This window comes from Geotrypetes seraphini, chromosome 4, assembly GCF_902459505.1.
Source record: "Geotrypetes seraphini chromosome 4, aGeoSer1.1, whole genome shotgun sequence".
NCBI classification, from domain to species: Eukaryota; Metazoa; Chordata; class Amphibia; order Gymnophiona; family Dermophiidae; genus Geotrypetes; species Geotrypetes seraphini.
The window spans coordinates 51012510-51038711 of NC_047087.1; the positions used below are offsets into that span (position 1 = coordinate 51012510).

The 26202-nt window shown below is 46.9% G+C and overlaps 1 protein-coding gene across 5 annotated transcripts in view; it reads right to left on the reverse strand.

Annotated features, from left to right (window-relative positions):
- The window catches only part of SIAH1 (siah E3 ubiquitin protein ligase 1), an 86297-nt gene that overhangs the window by 17450 nt on the left and 42645 nt on the right, over positions 1 to 26202 (reverse strand). Inside the window, exon 1 of one of the 5 annotated variants that reach the window (XM_033943213.1) lies at positions 19230 to 19962. The exons of the other annotated variants lie outside the window; for them this stretch is intronic. Within the exon in view, the coding sequence (XP_033799104.1) occupies positions 19230 to 19320 (91 nt within the window). The 5' untranslated portion in view covers positions 19321 to 19962. Of the gene's footprint in view, positions 1 to 19229; positions 19963 to 26202 lie in introns of those variants that run through there. 5 annotated transcript variants of the gene reach the window in all.

A 26202-nucleotide genomic window follows, 5' to 3' on the forward strand; every position in this document is an offset into this window, starting at 1 on the left:
TTCAGTCTTGAGATAGAAAAAATGCTGACGACCCTTACCCATGTAATTTGTTATTTCTTTTAAAGTTTCATGTGACCTGTGTCCATATATGGTTTGTGTTTACGTCACATGCCGACAACACTGATTCATGTAAAATGATATAAAAGGAGGTACAGAATATTCAATAAAGCGGACATGTTTGGAGATCATTTCTTGCCTCTACAATATGTCCCCAGATGCATCTGACTTTCAAATGACAGAGACAGAGAAAGTATGGGGCAGGAATTGGGACCTAATCCTTTTCATTTCTTACAACCAGCTATGTTATCCGCTCTTACCACAACCTCTGGCCCAGAGCTTTAACAATTCTCTGGGTGAAAAAAATTTCCTCCTATTGGTTTTAACAGTGTTGCCCTGTAACTTCATCGAGTGTCCCCTAATCTTTGTAATTTTTGATGGAGTGAAAAATCGATCCACTAGTACGCATCCGTTCTAATCCACTCAGGATTTTGTAGACTTCAATCATATATCCCCTCAGCTGTCTTTTCCAAGCTGAAGAGCCCTAACCTTTTTAGTCTTTCCTCATACGAGAGGAGTTCCATCCCCTTTATCATCTTGGTCGCTCTTCTTTGAACCTTTTCTAGCGCCACTATATCTTTCTTGAGATAAGGAGACCAGAACTCAACGAAATACTCCAGATGAGTTCGCACCATGGAGGATACAGGGGCATTATAATATTCTTAGTCTTGTTAACCATTGCTTTTTAAATAATTCCTAGCATCCTGTTTGCTTTTTTGGCCACCACCATACATTGTATGCATGAGATTTGCAAACAATGGAAGAAGTCTGTGCAAATTAATCTTGTGCACATTCATTGTGAAATTCTTGAAAACCTGAAAAACCTGACTGGGTTGTGACCCTCAGGATTATGATTGTAAAACCCCTGACCTATATCCAGAGATGACAGTGCACTCAAGAGCCCAAGACATCAGTGCACCCACTCTGCAGCTAGAAATGGAAAAACACTCCATTCCAAAGATACCAGTGCACTCTATACCCAGAGAGTGAGTGAAGCTTGAGAGCCAAAGATGGTACTCTATACTCAGAGATTAAACTATACTTGGGAATCAGAGCTAGGGAAGAGTGCCATACTCTGAAATGAGACCATGTGCAAGGCTCAGAGAAGGAGCGCCCAACTTCCAGAGTTGAAGCCATGACCAAGTCCCAGAAAAAAGTTCACTCTACACCTGATAATGGAGCTACACGAGAGAACCAAAGTGAGTCGTGTTTCACCCTTAGAAGGACAGTCAAGTCCGAGAGATGGAGAAAACAGAGTGCCCTACAGGCAGAAATGGGGAGCTACTCAATCCTAAAAGATGAAATTGCACACATCTAGGTAGGGAACAGATTTCCTCCAACCCACGATGGAGCCGATCCCATCATTCAGAGATGGAATTGTCCATGACCCCCACAAGATGCTGAATTAAACTCCCTCCACAAGAAAGGCGTCAGCATCTAAAACACAGTTGATCCTCTGAAAGGACCAATAGAGAAAGACGGGTGCAGGCAACCTAAGTAGAAGTCACAGAGCCAGGCTATGCACCATCAAAGGAAGACTATAACAGGGCCTAGCAGCCATAAGCTTGACCTGCAAACCAATGCAGAAAAGAGGAAAAAATGAACTTATGTACTGAACTCTAGAGTTTAAATACATATTTACAATGTGGTTTAAGAAAAATGCTTTGGAGACACAGTCAATTCATTCTGTTTCTAAATACAGGATACCAGAAGCAAGGTTAACTCCAGAAGCTGGGATTTTCAGGGAAGTCAGCTGATCTCCTGAAATCAACCTGGGTAAAAGCATGAGAAAGCTATAAACTGAGGAAACTGGAACAAAAGCTAGATGAATGCATAAGAACACTGCCATGGGCAACTGGATGCTATCTGTGAGTATTACAACTACTAACATGGCATAAAGAAACTAGAGGCTAACTATCCAAAGGGCTAGACTTGCAAACTGGACTTAACAGATACCCACAAAACAGCAGGAAATACAATGGATTCTTGTATGAAATACAGCAAAGGTCATTGGAGCCAGGGTTCCCTCTAAGCCAGTTGTCTCAAACTCAATTCCTTTGCAGGGCTTTGGATTTGTAGGTACTTGGAGGGCCTCAGAAAAAATAGTTAATGTATTATTAAAAAAATGACAATTTTGCATGAGGTAAAACACTTTATAGTTTATAAATCTTTCCTTTTGGCTAAGTCTTAATAATAATATTGTAATTTATAGCTAAAGAGACATATGATCAAGAAACTGTTTTACTTTACTTTTGTGGTTATGATAAACATATCGAGGGCCTCAAAATAGTAGTTTGAGACCACTGCTCTAAGCCATGCACGTGAACACGAATAAATGGGTCAGAAAGGAAGCGAACATGCTTAACCTGTGCACACAATTTTTTGGTTTTTTTATTGCGACAATAGGTTATGTCACACATGTTAAAGAATCAAGGTGGAAAACCTGATCAGAAAATGTTTTTCTTGCACACATATGCCAGCAAAAATTAGAGGGAACATTGATAGAAACCAACAGTTCACAATGATTGAGAGTGCTGAAACTATCACATTTATTCATATGTGGACAAAGTGAAGGAATTTGCTCATTACTGGAGGTGCTAAAGCACCTCCAGAGTTGGCTCCTGTGACCAAAGTCCCAGGCCAAGATAAACAGCAAATGGTAGCACAGATGGATTATATTACTGATCATTTGTAGGTCAGTTCTCTTGTCAATTTCATGTTGTGCCTTATGTAGTAGTCTTACTCTACATCAGTGTTTTTCAACCTTTTTTGGGCAAAGGCACACTTGTTTCATGAAAAAAATCACGAGGCACACCACCATTAGAAAATGTTAAAAAATTTAACTCTGTGCCTATATTGACTATATATAAAGTAATTCTCTTGAATAGAAATCAAATAAACACAAAGAAAGTATTTTATAATGCTGCCACCGCCACTGGTGAATAGGCTGCCACTGCCGCCATCGGGAACAGGCCGGCACCGAGTTCTCCCTGCTTCTTTTCCCCGCGGGGCCGACCAACTCTCGCCACCCGTCGTCAATTCTAACGTCGGAGAGGACGTTCTAGGCCAGCCAGGCAGCGATTGGCTGGCCCAGAACGTCCTCTCCGACGTCAGAATTGACGCGAGTGGCGAGAGTTGGCCAGCCCCACAGGGAAAAGCAGGGAGAACTTGGCGCCGGCCTGTTCCCGATAGCGGCGGTGGCACTCAAGTGGCTAAAGAGCCGCAGTTTGCCGGCCTAGGGACAACACTGGAGGGTGGCCAGTTGTGCACCCCCTTGGGACGTAAACCCGGGGTAGGGCAGACCGCCCCCCCCCCCACCCTGGTATGCCACTATCTGTACCTCACTCCCTCCCTATGACCAAAAATTCTCCTTTCTTCTATTCCCCGTGTACACAACCATCTCTTTCCCTCCCTCTCTCCAAAGTCCATGCCTTCTGTGTCCAAACACTCATTCCCTCGCCCACCTCAGCATCTCTTTCCCTCCCTTCCTCTCTCCCAAGTCCATGCCTTCTGTGTCCAAAAACCCATTCCCTCCCCCACCTCAGCATCTCTTTCCCTCCCTTCCTCTCTCCCAAGTTCATGCCTTGTGTCCAAAACGCACTCCCTCCCCCCTTTTGTGTTCCGTGTTTGCCTCCCAGCCCATCTTTGCAACTTTCTCAGCAAAACGAAGCTCAAGCCGCGAGGCTTGTCTTCTGCTTCCTGCCTGCCCTGCCGCGCACAAATAGCCGAACGGAAGTATTCTCCAACGTCAGCGCTGACGTCGGAGGGCAGGCTTTACTTAAGCCCTCCCTCCGACGTCAGCGCTGACATCGGGGAATGCTTGCGATCGGCTATATGTTAGCTGCAGGGAAGGCAGGAACAGAAGACCAGCCTCGCGGCTCGAAATGTATTGAACTCCGCGGGACCCCGTCCAGCTCTCTCCTGTCCACGTGGGGCGGCCCGCCCCTCTTCCTAGACTGGTGGTACTGCCCTGATGGCGGCCCTGACCGTACGGCACACTAGTGTGCCGCGGAACAGCGGTTGAAAAACACTGCTCTACATGATATAAGATCTCACAGCCCACCAGATTAGCAAGTAACTGCCTCAGGAATATAACCATTTCAAATTGGATAAAATTCTACTGCAGTGGTAGAAATGATGCTCAGAAATCACTCATATTCCACAACAGAGGAGAGAGAAAGTAAATCTGCTTTTAAAAACTCATTGGTGACAAAAATCACCACCTTCCCCAATTTCTCAATTAAACCACCTACCTCTTATGGGGTATCATTATTATTTTAAAGGCCCAGAGTTACCATCAGGCAGCATAATTAGATGCAGAAATACCAGCTGACAGAAATACCAAGCGGAATCACAGAATGCCCCTCCAGAAAGTTCTGGAAAGGAGTAGCAAATGCTTCAGCTCAAGAACAAGAGTCCAGGCCTCTCTCTGTATTGGGTTTCCTCTCTGTATTGGGTTTCCAGGGATTATATTAAATCTGATCATATTATGATTACTTTTATGCATCATTACCTCCCACACCAATTCCTGTGTTCTACTAAGAGCTAGGTCTAGAATTGCTTTGCCTCTTGTCTGTTCCTGAACCAGCAGCTCCATAAAGCAGTCCTCGATTTCATCAAGAAATATTATCTCCCTAGCATGCCATGATTTTACAATTACCCAGTCAAAGTTGAAATCATCCATTATTATGTTACCCAATTTAATCTCCCTAATTTCTGATTACATTTCAGCATCAGTCTATTCATCCTGGTTAGGCGGACAGTGGTACACACCTATCACTATCCTTTTCCCCTTTACACATGGAATTTCTACCCATAAGAAGGAGAGAGAGAAACTTCTCTGATGAGAGCGGGTGGAGAGGCCTGGCACCACCAGGTGTATCCTGAGTAGGAACACCAAAAAAACCTACATCCCCCAAGCTCACTGAATTAAACAATAAAACAAGAGCTGAGTCCATGATGAAATCAGGAGCTAGAGACCATACATCTGCCTGCTGGAGATAGAGAATACTGGATATACAAGAACACTGTATAACAGAGCTCAGCTTACTGTTCTCTATTTCTGCCTGCTGGTGGATGGACACAACACACTTGTATCTGGATTCATCCGCTGCTGGTGACAAGGAAATATATGTTGTACTGAAGACAGAATTAATCACTTCCTCCCTTCTATCATTTGTCCGAAGTTTGTGCTCCCTCATTCTTGAGTCCCAACACGCCCCTCTCCCACACTCCATTCTCTGTCTCAGCTAGGTGCCTCCCTCCGGTGGGTGTCTTGTTTTCATTGCCGCCCTCGGTTGTTTTATGATCTCTGGGTAGAGGCTCTTCCTGAATATTGTAGAAATCACCAAGAGCCTCAAAAATTAGTTTGACCCAACCCTCTAGGGCATAGGTGTCAAACACAAGGCCCGTGGGCCGAATCCAGCCCGCTTGGCCGTTTTATGCGGCCCACGGTGTGATGCGGCGTTTTCATTACCACTCCCAGGTATGTTATCTTCTGGCCAGCTCCCTCCTCATTTCCGCAGTGTGTACAAAGCCGTGGGCAGTGGCTCCTCATGCCTCATCCAGAAGCATTCCCTCTGATGTTGAGACATCAGAGAGAAGGTTTCTGGTTCAGGTGCAGGACAAGTGTAGGAGCCACCGCCCACAGTTTTGTGCACACTGCAGCAGTGAGGAGGGAGTCAGCCAGAAGATAACACACCTGGGGGTGGTAATGAAAACGCCGCATCACACCGTGAGCCGCATAAAACGGCCAGGCAGGCTGGATTCGGCCCACGGGCCTTGTGTTTGACACCTGTGCCCTAGAGGGTTGGGTCAAACTAATTTTTGAGGCTCTTGGTGATTTCTACAATATTCAGGAAGAGCCTCTACCCAGAGATCATAAAACAACCGAGGGCGGCAATGAAAACAAGACACCTACCGGAGGGAGGCACCTAGCTGAGACAGAGAATGGAGTGTAGGAGAGGGGCGTGTTGGGACTCAAGAATGAGGGAGCACAAACTTCGGACAAATGATAGAAGGGAGGAAGGGAGGGGGCATGAACTTGAGCCATAGAATGAAGAGAAGGAGAGAGCCATAGAATGGAAGGAGGGAGAGTGAAGGAAAAAGATGCTGAGGTGAGGGAGGGAATAGAAAGGGAGAATTGGGTGTCAGAGAGAGCGAAAGAGATGGTGCACATGAGGAGATGAAGAAAAAGGAGAATTGTTGGGCAGAGAGAGGGAGAGAGAGATAATTATTGGACATGGTGGTGGGAGAGGAGTGAGGTAGAGAGATGCATGGGGAAGAGAGAGGTGGCAGACCACTGGAATTCAAAGGAAAGAGAGAGAGATGCCAGACCACAGAGTGGAAGGGAAGGAGGGGCGAGAGAGATGCTAGACTGCAGGGAGAAGAGATGCCAGACTACAGAAAGGAGAGAGATGTCAGACCTCAGGAAGAGGGAGGGAAGGAGAGGAGAAATATGCCAGACCATATGAGGGGGGAAGGGGAGACAGGAGATGGTACACAGCAATGGATACAATAAGCAATAAGAAGAAATGCTTCTTATGGATAGATGGAAATAGGGGAGAAGAAAGAGGGAGGAGTTGGAACACATAGATAGATGAGAAGGAAAGACATGGAAAAGTACTGTAGATAGATTTTGAGAAGAAAACATTAAAATGGAAGAAAAGCTGAATCTTAAGTTAATGCTAAAGATGGATGTATTCAAGAAAATAAACAAAAAACACGCTAGTGTAGGGGTAGGGAACTCCGGTCCTCGTTAGCCTTATTCTAGTCAGGTTTTCAGGATTTCCCCAATGAATATGCATTGAAAGCAGTGCATGCAAATAGATCTCATGCTTATTCATTGGGGAAATCCTGAAAACCCGACTGGAATACGGCTCTCAAGGACCGGAGTTCCCAACCCCTGCGCTAGTGTAACTGCTGTAACTTCTTAAAAGTCCTCTTGGAACTCTATATTCCTTATACTTTAATCAGTGGATAGATTGTGCTCAGAGACATGGAGGAAAAAGAACCTCACCACCCAATCATTGCAAAACTTCCACCTTAACACACGAACTAATATAATATATATTTTATTAAATATTTGTGTGTAATAAAGTATTTAGTATTTCTCGTCAGCACCGCCTCATCGGCGCCTTCGAGACATCACTCTAAGCATGCCTCCTCACGTAGGGAATACTCTTCCTCGAGGTCGCCCCCGAAGGAGCACACTTCTGCACCTCCGACCCACCTTCCTTTGGTCTCGGTGCCTATGTTCGAGGACATGCTTAAGGCTATTATTGCCACACAGTTTTCCTCGGTGGTGAGTCAACTAGTCCCGACCTCGACGCCTGTGGCCTCGGTCTCGACCCAGTCACGGTCTGCCCAGTCTGAGCGTCCCCTCGTTTCTCAAGGCGTCACCAGCAAGATTTGTCAGGTTCCCTCGAGCGATTCTTCCTCCCCTGAGGCGCCAAGGACTTTTCGGGGGTCCCGGCCGGAGGCCCATGTTTCTCCCGCTACTGGGGCGAGGCTTGCCTCTTCTAAAAGGCCCTGGTCTTCCCCGCCCTGTCGGGGCAGGTCTCCAATTTCGAGACCGTCTACACACACGCTTGTCCTCGAATTGGACTCTAGTATTTGTTCCCCATCAAGAAGCTTGCCGGCTTCTAAGGGGCCTGCTTCAAAGCCTGTTTGGGATTTTTCTTATACCCCGTCTTCTCCGAAGCTTTCTCAGCGATTTCCTCGGACTCCGGGGTCTTCCCCGGTCCATTTGGCACGGGGCCGTTCTTCGACGCCCCCTACACACCTTAGTCGAACCTCTTCAGTCTCCCATTCACGGGACTCTGAGGCTCCAGCTAACTATTTCTCCCTCTTTCTCGGCTAAGCCCCGATCTCGGTCAGGGTCTCCTCCGGAGGATGAATCCTCTTCTCGGACCTCCTCCTTTTCTCGTTTCATCTCTGACATAGGCAGAGCTCTGAGCTTGGATCTTCAGTCCGACTCCTGCTTTACCCAGGAATACCTGGCGGAACTGAGAGTTGACAATATGCCTTGTGAGGCACTTCGCCTACCCTTGTATCAGGTTCTTCGGCAGACGTTTCTCCGGAACCTGGAGACACCATATGCTGTCACTGCTATACCCTCCAAGTTGGAGTCCCGTTACTGGACTACCCCGTTAAAGGGTTTGAGGATGCTCAGCTTTCCCACCAATCCTGGTGGTTGAGTCTTCCTTGAAGAAGTCTAATCCCTCCAAGGTCTATGCTGCCGTCCCCCCTGGCAGGGAGGGCCGTACGATGGACAAATTTGGTCGCCGTCTTTATCAGAACTCGATGATGGTGAACAGTGTCCTTAACTACAATTTCTTCTTCACGTCCTACCTACGGTTCTGTATTGATGCCCTCTGCTCGTTCCAGGTCATGCCAGAGCCTCGGCGTCAGGAGTTTCATCTCCTCGTGGAGACCCTCTCCCAGCTCCACCTGTATATGTTTCAGGCCTCTTACGACGCCTTCGAATTGTCCTCAAGAGTCACAGCCTTTGCGATCGCTATACGTCGCCTCACTTGGCTCCGGCTTGTGGATATGGATCGGAATCTACAGGATCGTCTGGCCAATCTCCTGTGTGTAGGTTATGAGTTCTTTGATGAGTCCATCGAGGCAGCCACAAAGCACCTCTCAGACCACGAGCGGTCTTTTGCGTCTCTGGTAAAACTTAAACCTAAGTCCCCTCCGGCTCGCCAATATAAAATTCCTCTCTGGAGGTTTCCACAGAAATCCACTCCTGCTTTCTCTAGGCCTGCTTTCTCTAGGCCTCCTTCGAAACAGCCTCCGCAGCAGCAGCAACGTCAACCTAAGACTCAGCCGTTGGCCCCGGCGAAGACCGGGCCGTCTTTTTGACAATTCCAGTCCGAGCCTTCGGGCTCCCTTCCTCATGGATCCTTCCCCCTTCTTCATCGGGGGTAGTCTCCATCATTTCTATGCCCAGTGGGAAAATCTTACCACCGACAGTTGGGTGCTGTCTATCATCAAGGAAGGGAACTCCCTCCCCTTCAGTCGCGTACCTCCGGACCTGCCTCCAAGAGAGTTTCCTTCTGCTCAGTCTCAGCTTCCTCTCCCTCCTTCTGCAGGAAGCTCAGTCCCTTCTTCGCCTTCGGGCGGTCGAGGAGGTTCCCAAGGAACAGTGGAACTCCGGATTTTACTCCCGGTACTTTCTGGTACCCAAAAAGATGGGGGATCTGCGTCCGATCCTGGTCCTCCGTGCTCTGAACAAGTTTCTGGTGCAGGAACGGTTCAGAATGCTCACCCTTCCCACGTTGTATTCCCTCTTGGACGAGGGAGACTGGCTGTGCTCTCTGCACCTCAAGAAGACGTACAAGCACATTCCAATACACCCGGCCTCTCGCTGGTATTTGAGATTCCGGGTGGGGGATCTCCATCTCCAGTATCGTGTTCTTCCCTCCGGCCTAGCGGCCTCTCTGAGGATCTTCACGAAATGTCTGGTTTTGGTAGCTGCAGCCTTGCGCATCCATGGCCTGCAGGTATTTCCCTACCTCGACGACTGGTTAATCAAGGCGTCCTCTCGCATCGAAGTCCTGTGAGCGACGGAACAGACAATCTTGCTCCTTCAGAGTCTTGGCTTCGAGGAGAACTTTCCCAAGTCCCACCTCTGCCCGTCCCAGTCTCTCGAGTTCATCGGAGCGGTCCTGAACACGGTGCGTCTCCACTCCTTCTTGTCTCGGCCTCGTCAGAATAGACATAGACATAGAAAATGATGGCAGAAAAGGGCCACGGCCCATCTAGTCTGCCCACACCAATGACCCACCCTCTAACCACGCCCACACCAATGACCCACCCTCTAACTACGCACATGAAGTGATCCCACATGCCAATCCCATCTTTTCTTAAAGTCTGGCACGCTGCTGGCCTCAATTACCTGTTGTGGAAGATTATTCCAGCGATCAACCACCCTTTCGGTGAAGAAATATTTTCTGGTGTCGCCATGGAATTTCCCTCCCCTGATTTTCAACGGATGCCCTCTGGTTACCGTGGATCCTTTAAGAAAAAAGAGATCTTCTTCTGCTTTGATACGGCCCGTGACATATTTGAACCTCTTAATCATGTCTCCTCTCTCTCTGCGTTCCTCAAGTGAGTATAGCTTAACTTGACCAGCCGTTCCTCATACGGAAGGTCCTTGAGTCCTGCGACCATCCTGGTGGCCATACGCTGAACCGACTCAACTCTCAGCACATCCTTTTGGTAATGTGGTCTCCAGAATTGTACACAGTATTCTAGATGGGGGTCTTACCATGGATCTGTACAACGGCATTATCACCTCGGGCTTACGGCTGACGAAACTTCTACGGATACAGCCCATGATTTGTCTGGCCCTGGATGAAGCTTTCTCCACTTGATTGGCAGACTTCATGTCTTCGCTAATGATCACCCCCAAGTCGCGTTCTGCCACTGTCCTTGCTAGGATCTCACCATTCAGGGTGTAGGTCCTGCATGGATTTTTCCCGCCAAGGTGCATGACCTTGCATTTTTTGGCATTGAAACTTAGTTGCCAAGTCTCTGACCAATGTTCCAGCAGGAGTAGGTCCTGCGTCATTCTGTCGGGCACTGTGCTTTTGTTTGTTGTGCTTCCGCCTACTATGTTGCATAGTTTGGCGTCATCGGCGAATAATGTAATTTTACCTCGAAGCCCCTCAGCCAAGTCTCTTACGAAGATGTTGAAGAGGATCGTGTGGTACTCCACTGATCACCTCCGTCGTATCGGAGGGGGTACCGTTCACCACCACCCTCTGAAGTCTTCCTGTAAGCCAGTCCCTAACACATGCAGTTAATGTTTCACCTAATCCCATAGAACCCATCTTGCTCAATAGCCTGCGGTGCGGGACGCTATCAAACGCTTTGCTGAAGTCTAGATACACGACGTCCAGGGACTCCCCTATATCCAGCTTTTTTGTTACCCAGTCAAAGAAGCCAATCAGATTCGATTGGCAGGACCTTCCCTTCGTAAAACCATGTTGATGGGGATCTTGTAGATTCTCCTCGTTCAGGATCGTATCTAATTGGCTCATGATAGTCCTCCTAGGTCACATGGCCTCCACGATTCACGTGACTCCCTTTGCCAGACTTCACCTCCATATTCCTCAATGGACTCTGGAATCCCAGTGGAACCAGGTTCGGGATCCTCTCTCTCGACACATTGTCGTGACTCCTTTGTTGAGGAAGTCTCTCCGTTGGTGGAAGCTCTCTTCCAATCTTTCCAGAGGTTTTCTGTTCCATGCTCCTCCGCCGCAGAAGGTCCTCATGACGGACTCGTCGACCTATGCTTGGGGGGGCTCATCTGGACGGTCTGCGCACCCAGGGTTTTTGGTCCCGTGCCGACCGCCTTTGTCACATCAATCTTCTGGAGCTTCATGCGATTTTCCTCGCTCTGAAAGCTTTTTGTCACCTGCTCCTCGACCGAGTGGTGCTGGTTCGCATGGACAACCAGGTCACCATGTATTATGTCAACAAGCTTGGGGGCACAGGGTCCAAGTCCGTGTGCCAGGAGGCGCTGTGGCTCTGGGATTGGGCCGTCCGTCGCAACATATTCATTCGTGCTGTCTACATTCAGGGCCAGTGGAACTGTCTGGCGGACAGGTTGAGTCGTCTTCTGCAGCCTCACGAGTGGTCCCTCCACTCCGTGACCCTGTGTCAGGTGTTTGCTCGTTGGGGGGACTCCAGACGTCGATCTGTTCGCGTCCCCCTCAATCACAAGTTGCCCCGCTTCTGCTCCAGGGTTTACACCCCTCTCAGGATCGAGGCGGATGCCTTCCTTCTGGATTGGACGAGCACGTTCCTGTATGCGTTCCCTCCATTCTGATTCTAAAGACTCTCGTCAACCTCAAGTTTTCACGTGCCACCATGATTCTGATAGCTCCTCGGTGGCCCCAACAACCTTGGTTCTCCATTCTGTTGCAACTCAGTTCCAGGAAGCCTCTTCCTCTGCCTATATTTCCTTCTTTGCTTACGCAGAGTTAGGGTTCTCTGCTTCATCCCAACCTCAGTCTCTGCACTTAACGGCTTGGTTCCTCGAGACTTAATTCCCTCGTTCCAGCTCTCCCAGCCTGTCCTGGAAGCATCTCGGAAGGAGTCTACTCGCCAATGTTACCATCAGAAGTGGACCAGCTTTTCTTCCTGATGTCCTACTCGACAGCTGGAGCCTCTGTCTGCTGTCCTGGATTATCTGTTACCCTTATCTGGCACTGGAGTCCACCTTAGTGCCATTGCTGCTTTTTATCAGCCGATTGACGGGAAGCCTATCTCTTGTTCATCCTGTGGTTTCCAGCTTCATGAAAGGACTTTTCCACGTTCATCCACCCCTTAAACCTCCTCCAGTGGTTTGGGATCTAAACATGGTCCTTGCACATTTGATGAAACCCCCGTTCGAGCTGCTAGCGCGGGCTCACTTAAAGTATTTTACTTGGAAGTTGCGTTCCTTATTGCTCTCACTTCTGCCCGTCGGGTCAGTGAGCTTCAAGCCTTGGTTGCGGACCCCCCTTTCACTGTCTTCCATCATGATAAGGTGGTCCTCCGCACCCATCCTAAGATCTTGCCCAAAATTGTTTCTGATTTTCACATCAACTAATCCATTGTTCTTCCTGTGTTTTTTCCGAAGCCCCATTCTCCCCTGGAAAAGCGGCTCTGCATTCTCTTGATTGTAAGCGTGCACTGGCCTTCTATTTGAGGCGCACCGCTCCTCACCGTACTGCTCCCCAGCTGTTCATCTCTTTCGATCCCAATCGCTTGGGTCGCTCTGTTTCTAAGCGGACCATTTCTAACTGGTTGGCCGCTTGTATCTCTTTCTGTTACGCTCAGGCTGGTCTCTCCCTGCCGGGTCAAGTCACGGGCCACAAGGTCAGAGCGATGGTGGCGTCTATTGCTTTCCTCCGCTCGACTCCCATTGAGGAAATCTGTAAAGCTGCCACTTGGTCCTCGGTTCATACGTTCACCTCGCACTACTGTCTGGATGCTTTCTCCAGGCGTGACGGCCGCTTCGGCCAGTCTGTTTTGCAGCATCTGTTCTCTTAAATTGCCAACTTTCCCTCCATCCCATTATGGTTAGCTTGGAGGTCACCCACATGTAGAGAATATGCTGCCTGCTTGTCCTGGGATAAAGCACAGTTACTTACCATAACAGGTGTTATCCAGGGACAGCAGGCAGATATTCTCGCAACCCACCCACCTCCCCATGGTTGGCTTCTTTGCTTGCTATCTGAACTGAGGACACGCTGAGGAGACGCATGCCCTAGGCAGGGCGGGAGGGGCATGCATGCATGCGCGGGCCAATCGCAAGCCTGAAGGTCTTCGCGCAAGTCTGCTTGCAAAAACATCAGCTAGGGGGCTCCGTTGATAATGTCACCCACATATAGAGAATATCTGCCTGCTGTCCCTGGACAACACCTGTTACGGTAAGTAACTGTGCTTTTTCTTGCTTTTTTACTTTTTATCTTTTTTGTTGCAATTGCCTGATGTTATTCTCTGCCTTAATTTCAGCAAACGAGCAAATCTTAAAACAACGTGGCTAAGGGGTCCCAACATGGCCCCGTTTCAGAATCTGCTTCAGGAGACCCAGTTATCGGAATTCCAAAACACATTCACAGGCAGTGAAATTGCCTACAAAAAGACTTGCTGTGACTTTGCATATCTGTGAATGTGAGAAAAGAGTCTAATGTATGATTCATTTCAAACTATTACTCAAATCAATGTTTAAACTAATGCAGACATACGAAGAAGCTAAAATCATACATACCAGGTTTAATGACAGATCAGAACTTGCACCGTGGTGTCTCGTTTTTAACTGACAAAAACGCCACCAATTTCCAAACATGATTAAGTCACTAGTTAAATATCCGAAGATTTTCTATATGTGACAGTGTAATAGTATACTATTACTTAAATGACAAGGACTGCTGAATACCACCATTCATTACTAAGAGCAAGTGTCAAAAAGACTAAATGGTGCATGAATGGTTAGAGAAAAGCTAACTACTCAATTTCATTGTTCTGTCCATTAGGGTGAAGGGTACTCAGTGTATATATCCACCGCTGTTCTTTCTGCCAAAAGCTGGACACTACGGAAATGAGACAGAAAGAAGATTGACTCATTTGAGCTTTGGTGCTGGAGAAGGATTTTAGGCGTGCTGTGGATCGCCAGAAGAAATAACAAATCAATTCTGGAAGAGATTAAACCAGCTAAGTCATACTCAAAGCCCAAATGATGACATTAAGATTGTCTTATTTTGGTCACACCACCAGAAGAGACTAAAGGGCACCCAACAATCACACGCGGACAAAGACGCTAAGACAAATGAGCACAGGATGTCAGTGCACCGGATTAAAAAGGTAACTTTTAAGCTCTTTGAGGGGGGGGGGTGGCGCTCTGAAGTGTTTCTGCTGTCGTTGGGGGGGGGGAAATCCCCACTTAGAGGAAATTAATTTTTCACTAAAACACTGGGAAAAATTACACTTTCCTCTTTAATGGGGGGTCCCCCAGATCCCCCCAATCGCAGCGCCAACACGTCTAAGTAAAATCGGAGGTTCCCACACACACCCTCGGAGCGCTTTAAAGTTACCTTTTAATCTGGCCTGCTGACGGCCAGCGCGCATTTGTCTTAGCGGCTTTGTCCTCTTGCGCTTTCATCTATGAACCTATTAGAGATCACTGGAGGAGGATATCATGTTTGGGAAGACTAAAGGAACCAGGCGAAGAGGGCGACTGCAATCAGATTGCTGAAAACGTTGAAAATGACCATGGGATGATGCTGGACCTTTTCAGACTAGCCCAAAACCGATTTCTTTTTAGATCCTCAATTCATCAAGTCACTAGGACTCAAGTACGAATCGATGCACCTAACAACAACCTGGAATCCGACAGGGGCCCCAAAAGGGCCAATTACAGATCAGGAGAAGCACGCCCATTCGAAGGAGAACAGCCAGACCAAAGCCAGGACTCAGATAAGGGAACCAACCTACCATACCAGGACAGAAAGACCCAGAGGACTGACCCCCATAGGCCCTACAGTGTAAGTATTCCATACCTCCTGATATTTCAGCAAATGTCCATTTTCCAATTGCACAGTTAACATTAAGTAAAGAGAATCTAGAGTATGCAACACCGAGTCTCAGGTGAGTACAATGATGAGCTTCAATAAGGCCAGGAGCCCATAAAACCTATACAGCCTATGGCCTGCCCACCCTAAGTAGGCACGCTCTATCGGAAGCTAAGCAGAGTCAGGCCTGGCTAGTACCTGGATATGAGACCACCTAGGAATACCGGTGATGTGGGTTGAGGGGCCCTATGTTGGGCAGCAGAGACATAGTGGAGTCTCACACTGCGTGAAAAAGGCAACTGCAAACCACTATTGTACTGTGCTGAGAAACATCACAGGGTGGATTCCTCACTGTGCGTGCTGCCATGAAATGGTGGCCAACTCAGTGACATGATCCATATGTGTGGGTGACATGATCCCTGTGTGTGTGCACTACAGTATCATCAAACAAAAGCAGGGGAACCCTACTGAAGTGTCCCGCCAACCAAAGAAGCTAAAGGGCTGCCACGTAGGAAACCCCCACATGGCCGTCACCATCTAAACATCCAGTCAGCCCAGCCCCACACTACCATGTGGCAGCATACAAGAGCCAGCCACAAGGCAGGACAAGCCAGGCCCAGAAAGAGCACAGTGTGCGGCATCCCCACTGAACAGCTACCCACCAGAGCCTCCCACGTGAAATGCAGGACAGGAGAGGCCCATCAAAGAAAATTCTCTTTTTTTATATACTCGAAAAAGTACTGCACCCAACGGACTTCAGCAGGAATCGGAAGGAAACCCGTTACTAACCAACCTACCCACGGCAAACACAAGGGAGTTCTAGACACGAGAGAGAAGCCAGGGATAGCAAATACACTATACTCACCGAATGAGGAAAGCACACAGAGCAGGAAGTCCCACAACCAGTCTCCCCAGGCAAAACTCCTCCTTCTGGGTTTAGCCAGTGGTTTGGTGTTAATTTTTTTTAATATGAGGAGGGCCAGAAGTACAGAACAAATTTCAAATTGGAGAACAGGGGATGGGTTAGGAACTGGCACCACCAAATATACCCTTAGATAGGCACCCAAGAAGCTTAATCCCCTTGCTCATAGTTAACAGAGCTAAAACAGGAGCTTAGCTGGTCCTGCATCCAGGGAATTATCCCCACTTACAGGCCACACAGAGAAGGAGATGAAACCAAGGAATGAGACCTGCGGAGATAGAGAATACTGAAATATCAGGAGCAGACCATCATATAAGTAGCAGAGCTCAACTTTTTTTGCTATCTCTGCCTGCTGATAGATGGACACAACCCACTCGCCTGGATTCATCTGCTGCTGATAAAAAGGAAAGAGACTTTTTAATCAAAATCAGTACCATATACTCGAATATAAGCCTATCAAAATATAAACCAAGGTAACCTTTTTCCTCCCAAAAAGAGGAAAAAAGGTTGACTTGAATATAAACCGAACTCATGGCAATCTCACAAGGTTACTGTGTGAACTTGCATCAGCCATTTTGAGTACAAGACTACATGGTCCAGGAAATAGGAGGATTGCTCTTGCCCTGGCTCATCATTGGACCAGCAGGGCTTAAGGTAGGCCTGGGGAGAAACTGCAATAGGTCTATACACTTCTCCCTCCCGGTTTGTGGGTTTAAGACTCGCAACTTTAGTTATTCACGAGTTTTTTTAAACCTGGAACCACCCCTGCCTCCATCCTGCCTACCCGACCTCTCCATACCTTAGCTGGTGGTCTAGCGGTGAAGCGGGGCAGGAGTGATCGTCCTATGATCCTGCCCTGTGCAGAGCAGTCCACAAAAATGACTGCTGTGAGTTCCCGTGGTCTCACAAGACTACAGTGGGAAATCACAGCAGCCATTTGTGTGGACAGCTCTGCATGGGGCAGGAGCACAGGACGATTGCTCCTAACCCCACTTCACCGCTAGACCACCAGGTAAGGTGTGGAGAGGTCCGGGAGGCAGGGGTGGGTCAGAGCTGGTCCTAAAAGTTATTTGTGTTTTTTCAATATTCACAGGCCGACTCTACCCCTAACCCCCGTGAATATTGAGGGGGAAGTATATCTGTTTTATCATTCCCTCTGAGAAATTCCCTAACCCTTATTTGTCCTGGTTGTCTGTTTTAATTAGATTGCAAGCTTTATTGAGCCAAGATTGTCTCTTGCATGTTTATTGTACAGCACTGCATACATCTAGTAGTGCTATAGAAACGATAAGTAGTTGTTGTAGTAAGACTTGAATATAAACCGAGGCCTCCATTTATGGGCCATTTTTTGGCCCCCAAATCTAGGTTTATATTTGAGTATATACAGTAAATCCAAGATGGCCACCACAGTAGAGTTCTGGCGCCAAAACAGCTCGGGAAAGCTACAGCCCAATTACAAAAAATTCATTGAAGAGGATTTTGGAGGTTGGTGACCCTATATCTAGCCCCAGAAACCACCAAAACAGACTTTTAGAGATTCCACCCCCCTCGATTTTCCCATTGGTTGTAATGGCCTTATTCAGTGTGCTATGCTGGTGATATAACCTGCTTCAGCTCTCACTGCAGCTGGGATAGTGGAGAACACCCTTGCCTCAAACAAGTAAATCCTCAATCCAGGACACATCAATCTTTGGGGCTATCAGTCAGGCCGGACTGAGGCCTCAGACCCCCATGAACCAGCGTGCCGCAATGGGGGGAGGAAAATGCAGGCTACAGCCGTCAAAGCCCTCCTTGACCACCGTGGGGGTCGAACAGCCTGCGCTCAAGCTCCTGATAAAATCAGAGGCGAGCCCTGCTCCCAGGGAAACTATCATGGAGCTTATTAACTGTTAGTGGAGGCTGGCTAGACAACCCTGCCAGCAGAGCTGGCCCAGGGCCACTGGAGATCTCAAGCACTGCAAGCCTCAAAATCAGAATGATATAAAAACGAAAATAAAAACTCAAAACATATCAGAAAGACACCTTCTAGCCTGCTTGCAGAAGAAAAAAAATGAAAACTGAAGAGAGACAGTGCACTGATGCAGGATGCGGAGCTGAAGAAAAAGTATTTGATTCCTTCTGCAACAGCTGCTGATTTAGGGAACTTAACCCACTTGTCAGGACCCCTATGCTTTGTGTAACAGAAAATACTATTATTTATATGCATGCATTACAGGCATGAGCATTTTAGACTAGCTATAGGGCTGCTAGATGTGCACGTTTGTTACTATTCTGGGAAGAAACCTAGGCACCTAACTTACAGGATTTGTCTTAAACAGGGCTGAGCTATAGTTGCAGCTTGTGCGATTTGCCCTTCCACCCCCACTGCGAGAGCTGGGAGAATTTTTGCACCCCTTACCATTTTTACTTTCAGTGTAGCTGCATTGCTCCTACAGCCGGGGAACGGTGAAGTTAAAATGGGTTTTGATATACAGTACTGCCTTCCTGTAGTATATCCAAAGCACATTTATTATATGCAGGAGGATTAAGTGACGTCCCCAGCATGACAAGGAGGCACAGCGGTAACCTAACTCAGCTCTCCATAGTCCACTGCACTGATCATTTGGCGGTAAAGCGCTGGGCTTAGAACAAGCGCCGTAATTAGCGTCTTTTATACGCACCCTGTTATAGTATTGCTTTCAAGGCGTGGCTGTTAATGCAACATCCCCGGCCACAAGGCATCAAGGAAAGGTCATATCAATGCGCAGCTACCAATGGGCCACCATAATTTATATACGTATTTCAGCTAAACTTTGTTTCACGATGGGTTCGTGGTTTTGCTTCTCAAAAATGGGTTCCATAATCAGTGTCCCAATCATTCCGCACAGTGACGGAAAGTATCAGGTTACCACGATATACTCTTTTGATGCAGTGAAAAAAATTTACCGTTTTTAAGCTCTCTCTCCTTGCTTTTCTGCGGTTAATACAAAATAAAGTTAAAGTTGTACAAAATAGTTTTACACTATGTACAAAAACAGCCCTAAAAGAAGCCCGTCGATTTGACAAGACCAAAATCATTAACAATTACTAAATCAGAACTGCAATCTTTTCAAAACTACAATTTGTCGATCCAAGGTGATCAATAAATACATGTTTTCTCTTCATGGTTCAAAACATTTACGTATAAAACAAATATTTACCTTTATTTTTCCTGGTCTTACTTCCTGATAAACATGTAAACAGCACTCCCTTCCACGAATACAAAACGCCGTACGAAGCTTTTCCCGTCATGAGTAGTTAAGAAGTTCATTTCGCTTCCCCATAGAAACAAAAATAGGTAAGAGGCACCTCCTGGATACCTCAAACTGAAAAACAATACAAAGCATGAACTCCACCAGTGGACGAGATCTTGAGGAATCAAGAAAATCTAGAATCCTAAGAAAAAACTTTGAAGAACGGGAAGCCAAAAATGAGTAGGTAGGAATGTTATACTTTGCAGCTCTAATCCCTATAAATCGATTGCTGTAACAATATTAACAACTTTTAAGAAGTAATCCAATCGGATTTTGGTAAACCAGGATTGTACAATGTACATTTCATTATCCGAATTCTGTACGCTCCGCAGCGCTGTTTATGCAGTTTTTATTCGGAGCCAAGCCACCTATAAACTGCTTCTCAGAAGTTCCCTGGACTCCAAATAGTGCCGCGCAAAATCAATCCCCCATCAGTTACGTCCCTAAAGGTTGAAGAGAGCATAAATACAAAATCTCTCTTCGATCACCAAACTTCGGTGCCGTAAAGCTTAAAAAAAATTCCTTGGTTAACAGAGCCCCCTGGGCCCTTGCCAACTCCTTCTAATAAAGAGACTGCTCCAAACAACGACCCAGGGGCGAGGTTATCCCAACTAGGCACGCACAGCGCCGAAGCTACACCAAGTGACGAACTACACGAGTACGCAAGCACGCACACACAGCAGAACGCAGCTCTAGCAGACAGGGCAAACTGAACAGACACACCCAGCGAAATCGACAACGTCCTATACGTACGTTAAAAAAAGGCCAAACAAGAAATCCCAAGCCACAACTTATGCAGCTAATGGGAGATGTACTGGCCTGCTCACACCCGCGATAAGGGTTACCGTATAATACGAATTTAGCGAAGTGCTCTAACAGTTTTCTTTCGCTGTAGATTTGACAGTAAAGTTTGGCTTCCTGATGCTACCGTCAGTTAAAACAGACATAATGTAGGAATATTCAAAAGCCATTTCCTTTATTATGAGTAGTGCAAGTAAGCCAACTTCTATTATCCCACGTACACCAACAAAAGTATTCCTTGAGGGCCCTCAGTTATAGCCTGTGTCTGCAGTGCATTGTCACCCTATGAAAAAATGACAGCAGAAAATTGCAAAAATTTAACTCTAGTAGAGGGTACCAGCAGGTAAGAGGGCAGGAGAGGAGAGGCATAGGCCTCCCAAGCTACGCCCTAAACCCACCCAAGCTCTGCCCCAGATCCTGCCCCCTTTATTAATTGTAATGCAATTTTTTCCTTTCATTTTTCATATACAGTATAATCCCGTTATAACAGACTTCAAGGGACCTGGAAAAACAGTCTTATATCCAGCGGTGCATTTTTTTAAAACTTTATTTAGATCAACTGAAACAACTACACTCAATGAACAACAGTCACTGCACAAGCATATCAACAACAAAACTCAGCAAAACATTGGTATGGCCCAAAATGATAGCAAAACCAAAGCACTAAAAGATGTTCTAAAGCAGTGTTCTTCAATCGCCGGTCCGCAAAAAAAATCTTGCCGGTCCTTGAAGGATTCGGGTCCCCACCGCAACAAAAGGTGCCGGCATCAGCTGACTTGTAACTTCCTGTTGCCATCGCTATGCCGGACTCCTGCCACATATGCCTCCTGCCTTTGTCTCCGCACCACCAGACCATCAGCGTCAGCTCTATGTGCTTTTAACTTCGGCACACAGCAGTAGTTTAGCCACGGTTTCATGAAACAGCCTCAGGGTCTTTGCTAGGCCGGCCCGCTTTGATGATGCGATGTGGGCCGGCCTACCAAAGGCACCGAGGCTGCCTCATGAAACCACAGTTAAACCGAAGTTAAAAGCACACAGAGCTGCCGCTAGCCTAAAGAGAGGAAACATTTGCTGGAGAGGGAAGGGAGAAGGGGTACTCCTGGACAGGGGAGAAGGGAAGAGAGTTATTGTTGGATAAGGGGAGGAGGAAAGGGAGAAGGGGTACTGTTGGGCAGGGGAGGAGGAAAATAGGAAGGAAACAGCTGGCAGGGAGATTAGAGGAGGGGAAGGAGTCAGGATGGAATGGAGAGATCAGATAAGGGAAAGGGGAGATACAGAGGAATGAGAAAGTAGAGAGAGATTGATGCTGGGAAGGGGGTTAGATGAGAAATAAGGAGAGAGGAACATAGATACTAGATCTGGTTTAGGAGAGATAAAAATGAAGAGAGCAGAATGAATCATGTAAAAAGGAGAGAGGGGGCACAGGCTGGATGGAAAGGGGAGAGGGGCATAGAAAGAAAGCAGATACCATATGGAAGGGGGAGAGGGCAGACAGTGGATGGAAGGGGCAGATGCTAGACTGAAGAGACAGAGGGCAGACGCTGGATGGAAGAGAGTGAAAAGATGAAAGCAGAAACCAGAGACGACAAAAGATAGAAAAAAAAAAATTATTTCTATCTTGTGATTAGAACATATCAGATTTGAAATATGTATCCTGTTGGAGCTGATGTTAGACATAACTAGGGAGTGCAAAGCCCAGGAAGTGCTTTTTTAGCTTCCAGCTGGCTTAGGGCTCTCCCTGACCAGGGGGCAGTTGCCCTAGTTGCACTCCCCTAACACCATTCCTGCCTTGTGTGACTGCGGTATTCTGTTAGCATGATATTTGTGTAGCATTCTGTAATAATTTGGCTTATTCAGTTTTGATAGTAGAGGGGATATATGTGAAGGGGAGGGGAGACGGGGGTTTTGTTGATCCTTGCCCTGTATTATTTGTATTTATAAAATGACAATTGTACAGAATATTGTTTCTTTTTATACTTTAATAAAATATGTTCAATATAAAATCACTAGTATTTAAGCCCGTTACATTAACGGGTGCTAGAATAGATGTGTGTGTCTTTATTTCTTTTTCTCTCTCTCCTCTTGACCGCTTTCTGTCTCTCTCTTTCCTCGGCTGTCAACCATCACCCCTTGCCTGTTCCACCTGTCCAGCAGTAGGCCTTCTCCCTTCCTTTTACCTACCTCTGTCCAGCAGCACTCCTTACCTGCTCCCCCTGTCCCTCTTCCCTGCTCCCCCTGTCCAGCTTCTTCCCTGCTCCGCAGTCATTATTCCCTGCTCCCCCTGTCCAGCAGCACTTCTTACCTGCTCCCCTGTTCCTCTTCCCTGCTCTGTCTGTCCAGCAGCACTCCTTCTTTTCTCCCCCTGACCCTCTTCCCTGCTCCCCCTGCCCAGCAGCATTCCTTACCTGTGTCTCTCTTTCTCCTTAGTGTTTTGTTATTTTTTTAAATCTGTCTCTTTAGCCCCCTGTCCTTCTGTGAGTGTCTGTGTGTCTCTGTCGTTGTGCACTGTTGTTTGTTTGTTTTTTAAAATCGATGTTTAGCTCCTGATCCCCTCTGTTTCCATGGCAAGCATGTTCGCGGATGTGAGGGCCGTTTTGTGGTGGTGCCGGATCTGGCGGTGCCGTGTAGGTCGGAAGACGGGCCTCAGCGTTTTGTAGGTCCGGGTCTGGCGTCGCTGTGTAGGGCGAAAGCGGGAGGCGGGGCCTCAGCACCGGCCGGGCGGCTTGCGCTGCCGGCCCCCAGTAGCTCGAGGCCGGCGGCGGACATGGCTTGCGTTGCATGGTGGAGGAGGAACATTGGTGACGTACAACCCGCGCATGCGCACTAAAAAAAACGCGACAGCTCAGGGAACACAATTTTTTTAGTGCACATGCACGTCCTACCATTTTATTATATTAGATAGCCATTTGAGGCTTGTGCGGATGGGATCAGATGGTTTGCGGGACTAAGCTCGCGGGGACGGGGCGGTGATGGTTTTTTAAAATTTCAGTCTTAGTAGTTTGCCGGTCCACAAAATTATTATTTTATTTTCACCGGTCCATAGGTGTAAAAAGGTTGAAGAACACTGTTCTAAAGCATTATGTCGCACTATCCTGGAAAGAAAAATAGTCTGTCATTTTCTTCTGGGCTGCATTTCTTTCATATGTTTTAGTGAATTACACATCAAGTTTTCCAACACAATACATCAGTACGTCTGCTTTAACAGCATCATTAGCGTATCGCTGCAGCAGTGGCAACGCCATGCTTGCTTCATGTGTAGATGATGGAAGCTCAACTGGAGCCTCCTCATCACTGGATTCGTCACCAGTTTGTGCATTATCGACACTGCCAGTTTGCCTTGACTTCTGCTAAAATCTCCTGATCGGTCAACACAGCAGATGTCTGCACCTGCTCATCAATGGCAAGAAATTCTTCCGCAGACATAGTCTGGTCCAAGAAATGCAATTCCATCAGCCGTTCAAAAATGCTATCACAGTCAGGCGCAGACAATGTTGGCGATGGGGGTGTAACGATCTTCTCCTGTCTGCAGAAATGTCAGAAACAACATTCTTGACAACTCCTGCCTTCCTGAAACAATTGTTGATTGTTGTCGCTGTGATTTCATTCTCCCATACTGACCGAACCCATCACAGTCACTGCAGTATGTTGACGGCAAAGTTGTCCATGTCGCTGTTCTCAATGGCTATGATAAGTTTATGCATAAGTCGCTTTCTGTACAGAACTTTGAAGTTCTGTATGATCCCATGTCACATGGCTGAAGTTGACTAGTACAGTTTGGAACTCCAGCTGTATTGCTTTAAGCTGTTATCTACAGCCAGGTCATGCGCACTGTAGTTATCAACGATCATCAGAATGCGACAGTTTTCCTTAACAAATTTTCTGTCAAGTGACCAGCGGCGTGCCCCAGGGCTCGGTTCTTGGGCCTATCTTGTTCAATATTTTTATAAACAACCTGGAAGAGGAAACAACATGCAATATAATAAAGTTTGCTGATGATACAAAACTATGTCGAGCGGTTGGCTCTCAAGGGGACTGCGAGGACCTCCAGAAAGATCTGAACCAGCTAGAAACGTGGGCAATAAAGTGGCAGATGAACTTTAACATAAACAAATGCAAGGTGATGCATCTAGGAAAGAAAAACAAGGAACATGAGTATAAGATGTTGGGGGGTCAAGTTAGAAAAATGCGAACAGGAAAGGGATTTGGGGGTACTGATTGACAGTACCCTAAAGCCATCGGCACAGTGTGCGGCGGCGGCGAAGAAAGCAAATAGGATGTTGGGCATAATTAAAAAGGGGATTACGAGTAGATCGGAAGATGTTATATTGCCACTTTATAGAACTATGGTCAAACCGCACTTAGAATACTGTGTCCAACACTGGTCTCCATACCTTAAAAAGGATATAACTCTGCTAGAGAAAGTGCAGAGGCGAGCCACGAAACTTATTAAAGGAATGGAACATATGAGCTACAAAGATCGACTCAGGAAACTGGGACTGTTTACCCTTGAGAAGAGAAGACCGAGAGGGGATTTGATTGAGACTTTCAAAATATTAAAAGGATTTGATAAAATAGACCAAGAAGCAGCATTACTGACATTTTCACATGTGACACGGACAAGAGGTCATAGCCTGAAACTGAGTGGCAGCAGGTTCAGGACAAATGTCAGGAAGTTTTCTTTCACACAGCGCGTGGTGGATGCTTGGAATGCACTCCCGGAGGAGGTTGTGGAGGAGACTACTGTACTGGGATTCAAGCGCAAGTTGGATGCCTTCCTTCTTGCATATCATATTGAGGGATACGGTAAATCCGGGTCTCCATATAGGAGTACCTAAATGGGCTGCCGCATGTGCGGATCGCCGGACTAGATGGACCTCGGTCTGATCCGGTGAAGGCGTTTCTTATGTTCTTATTCACTGAACAGACTGGCTGTCATCCATGCTTTATGATTGCTTTTGTACACAACTAGCAGCGACTTCGCACCTTTGAAACGTGGCCTGGCAGACTTTCCAATAGCTAGTAGCGGTAGCTTTTCAGACCCATCTATATTGGCAGCAAACAATAATGTGAGGCGCTCCTTACTTCTCTTGCCACGTGACAGCTGTCTCCTTTGAACGTCACTGTGCAATCCGGCAACAACTTAAAAAATAACCCAGTCTCATCAGCGTTGAAAACGTTGCGTTCGTCATATTAGTCCAGCAGCCGTGGCAGTTTGGTCTGTAACCAGTCTACAGCAAGTTCTTGAGGGAAAGACTCCAATTCGCCACTCAGGACACGAAAGCTAACAGCTCTGCACTTCTTGAACTGATCAGCCACCCATGACTACATTTAAAGTCATCGTGACCAAGTTGAACAGCAAGACTGATTGCTTTCGCTTTCAGAATTGGACCAGAGACTGGCGCACCAACCAAAGAAAAAGCGCATCTTTAGCATCATAGGTGGCTTTGCGCATTTTCTTACTGCCATCTGCAAACTGCAAAGAAATCTTGAACTTCTCACAGTTACACTAGATGTCACAGACCGTAGTTTTGCTTATACCATAGTCACGTACAATATCCACTTGGTTTTCTTTTTAGTTTCGATTAAAAGAACGATTTCGCATTTTACATCTAATGTTATAGAATGACGCTTTGTAGCAGACTTCTCAGCCATTTTGACTACAGTATCACAGATACGCCATGCGCCATGTAGGCGGAGTCTGCATGTCCGTTATAGCCAAAGAAAACTACAGCTATAAGTGGCTCTCGGGACCAAAATAGTTGTCCGTTATATCCGAAAGTCCGTTATATGCAAGTCCGCTATATCTGATGATTTTCTGTATGTTTATAATTGCGCTCAGCTGGGACCAGCGGACCTTGTCCACTATAGGCGAGGTTCCATTATAAGCAAGTCCGTTATAACAAGATTATACTGAACACACAGAAGATATAAATTCTCAAAATTGACACATTTCTATCACTAAATTGAAAATAAAATCATTTTTTCTACCTTGTCTGATTTTGTTTCTGGTTGGACTTCCTTCTGACTGTACATCCAACATTTCTTTCACAATCCAGCCCCATCCCCTTTGGATCCAGGA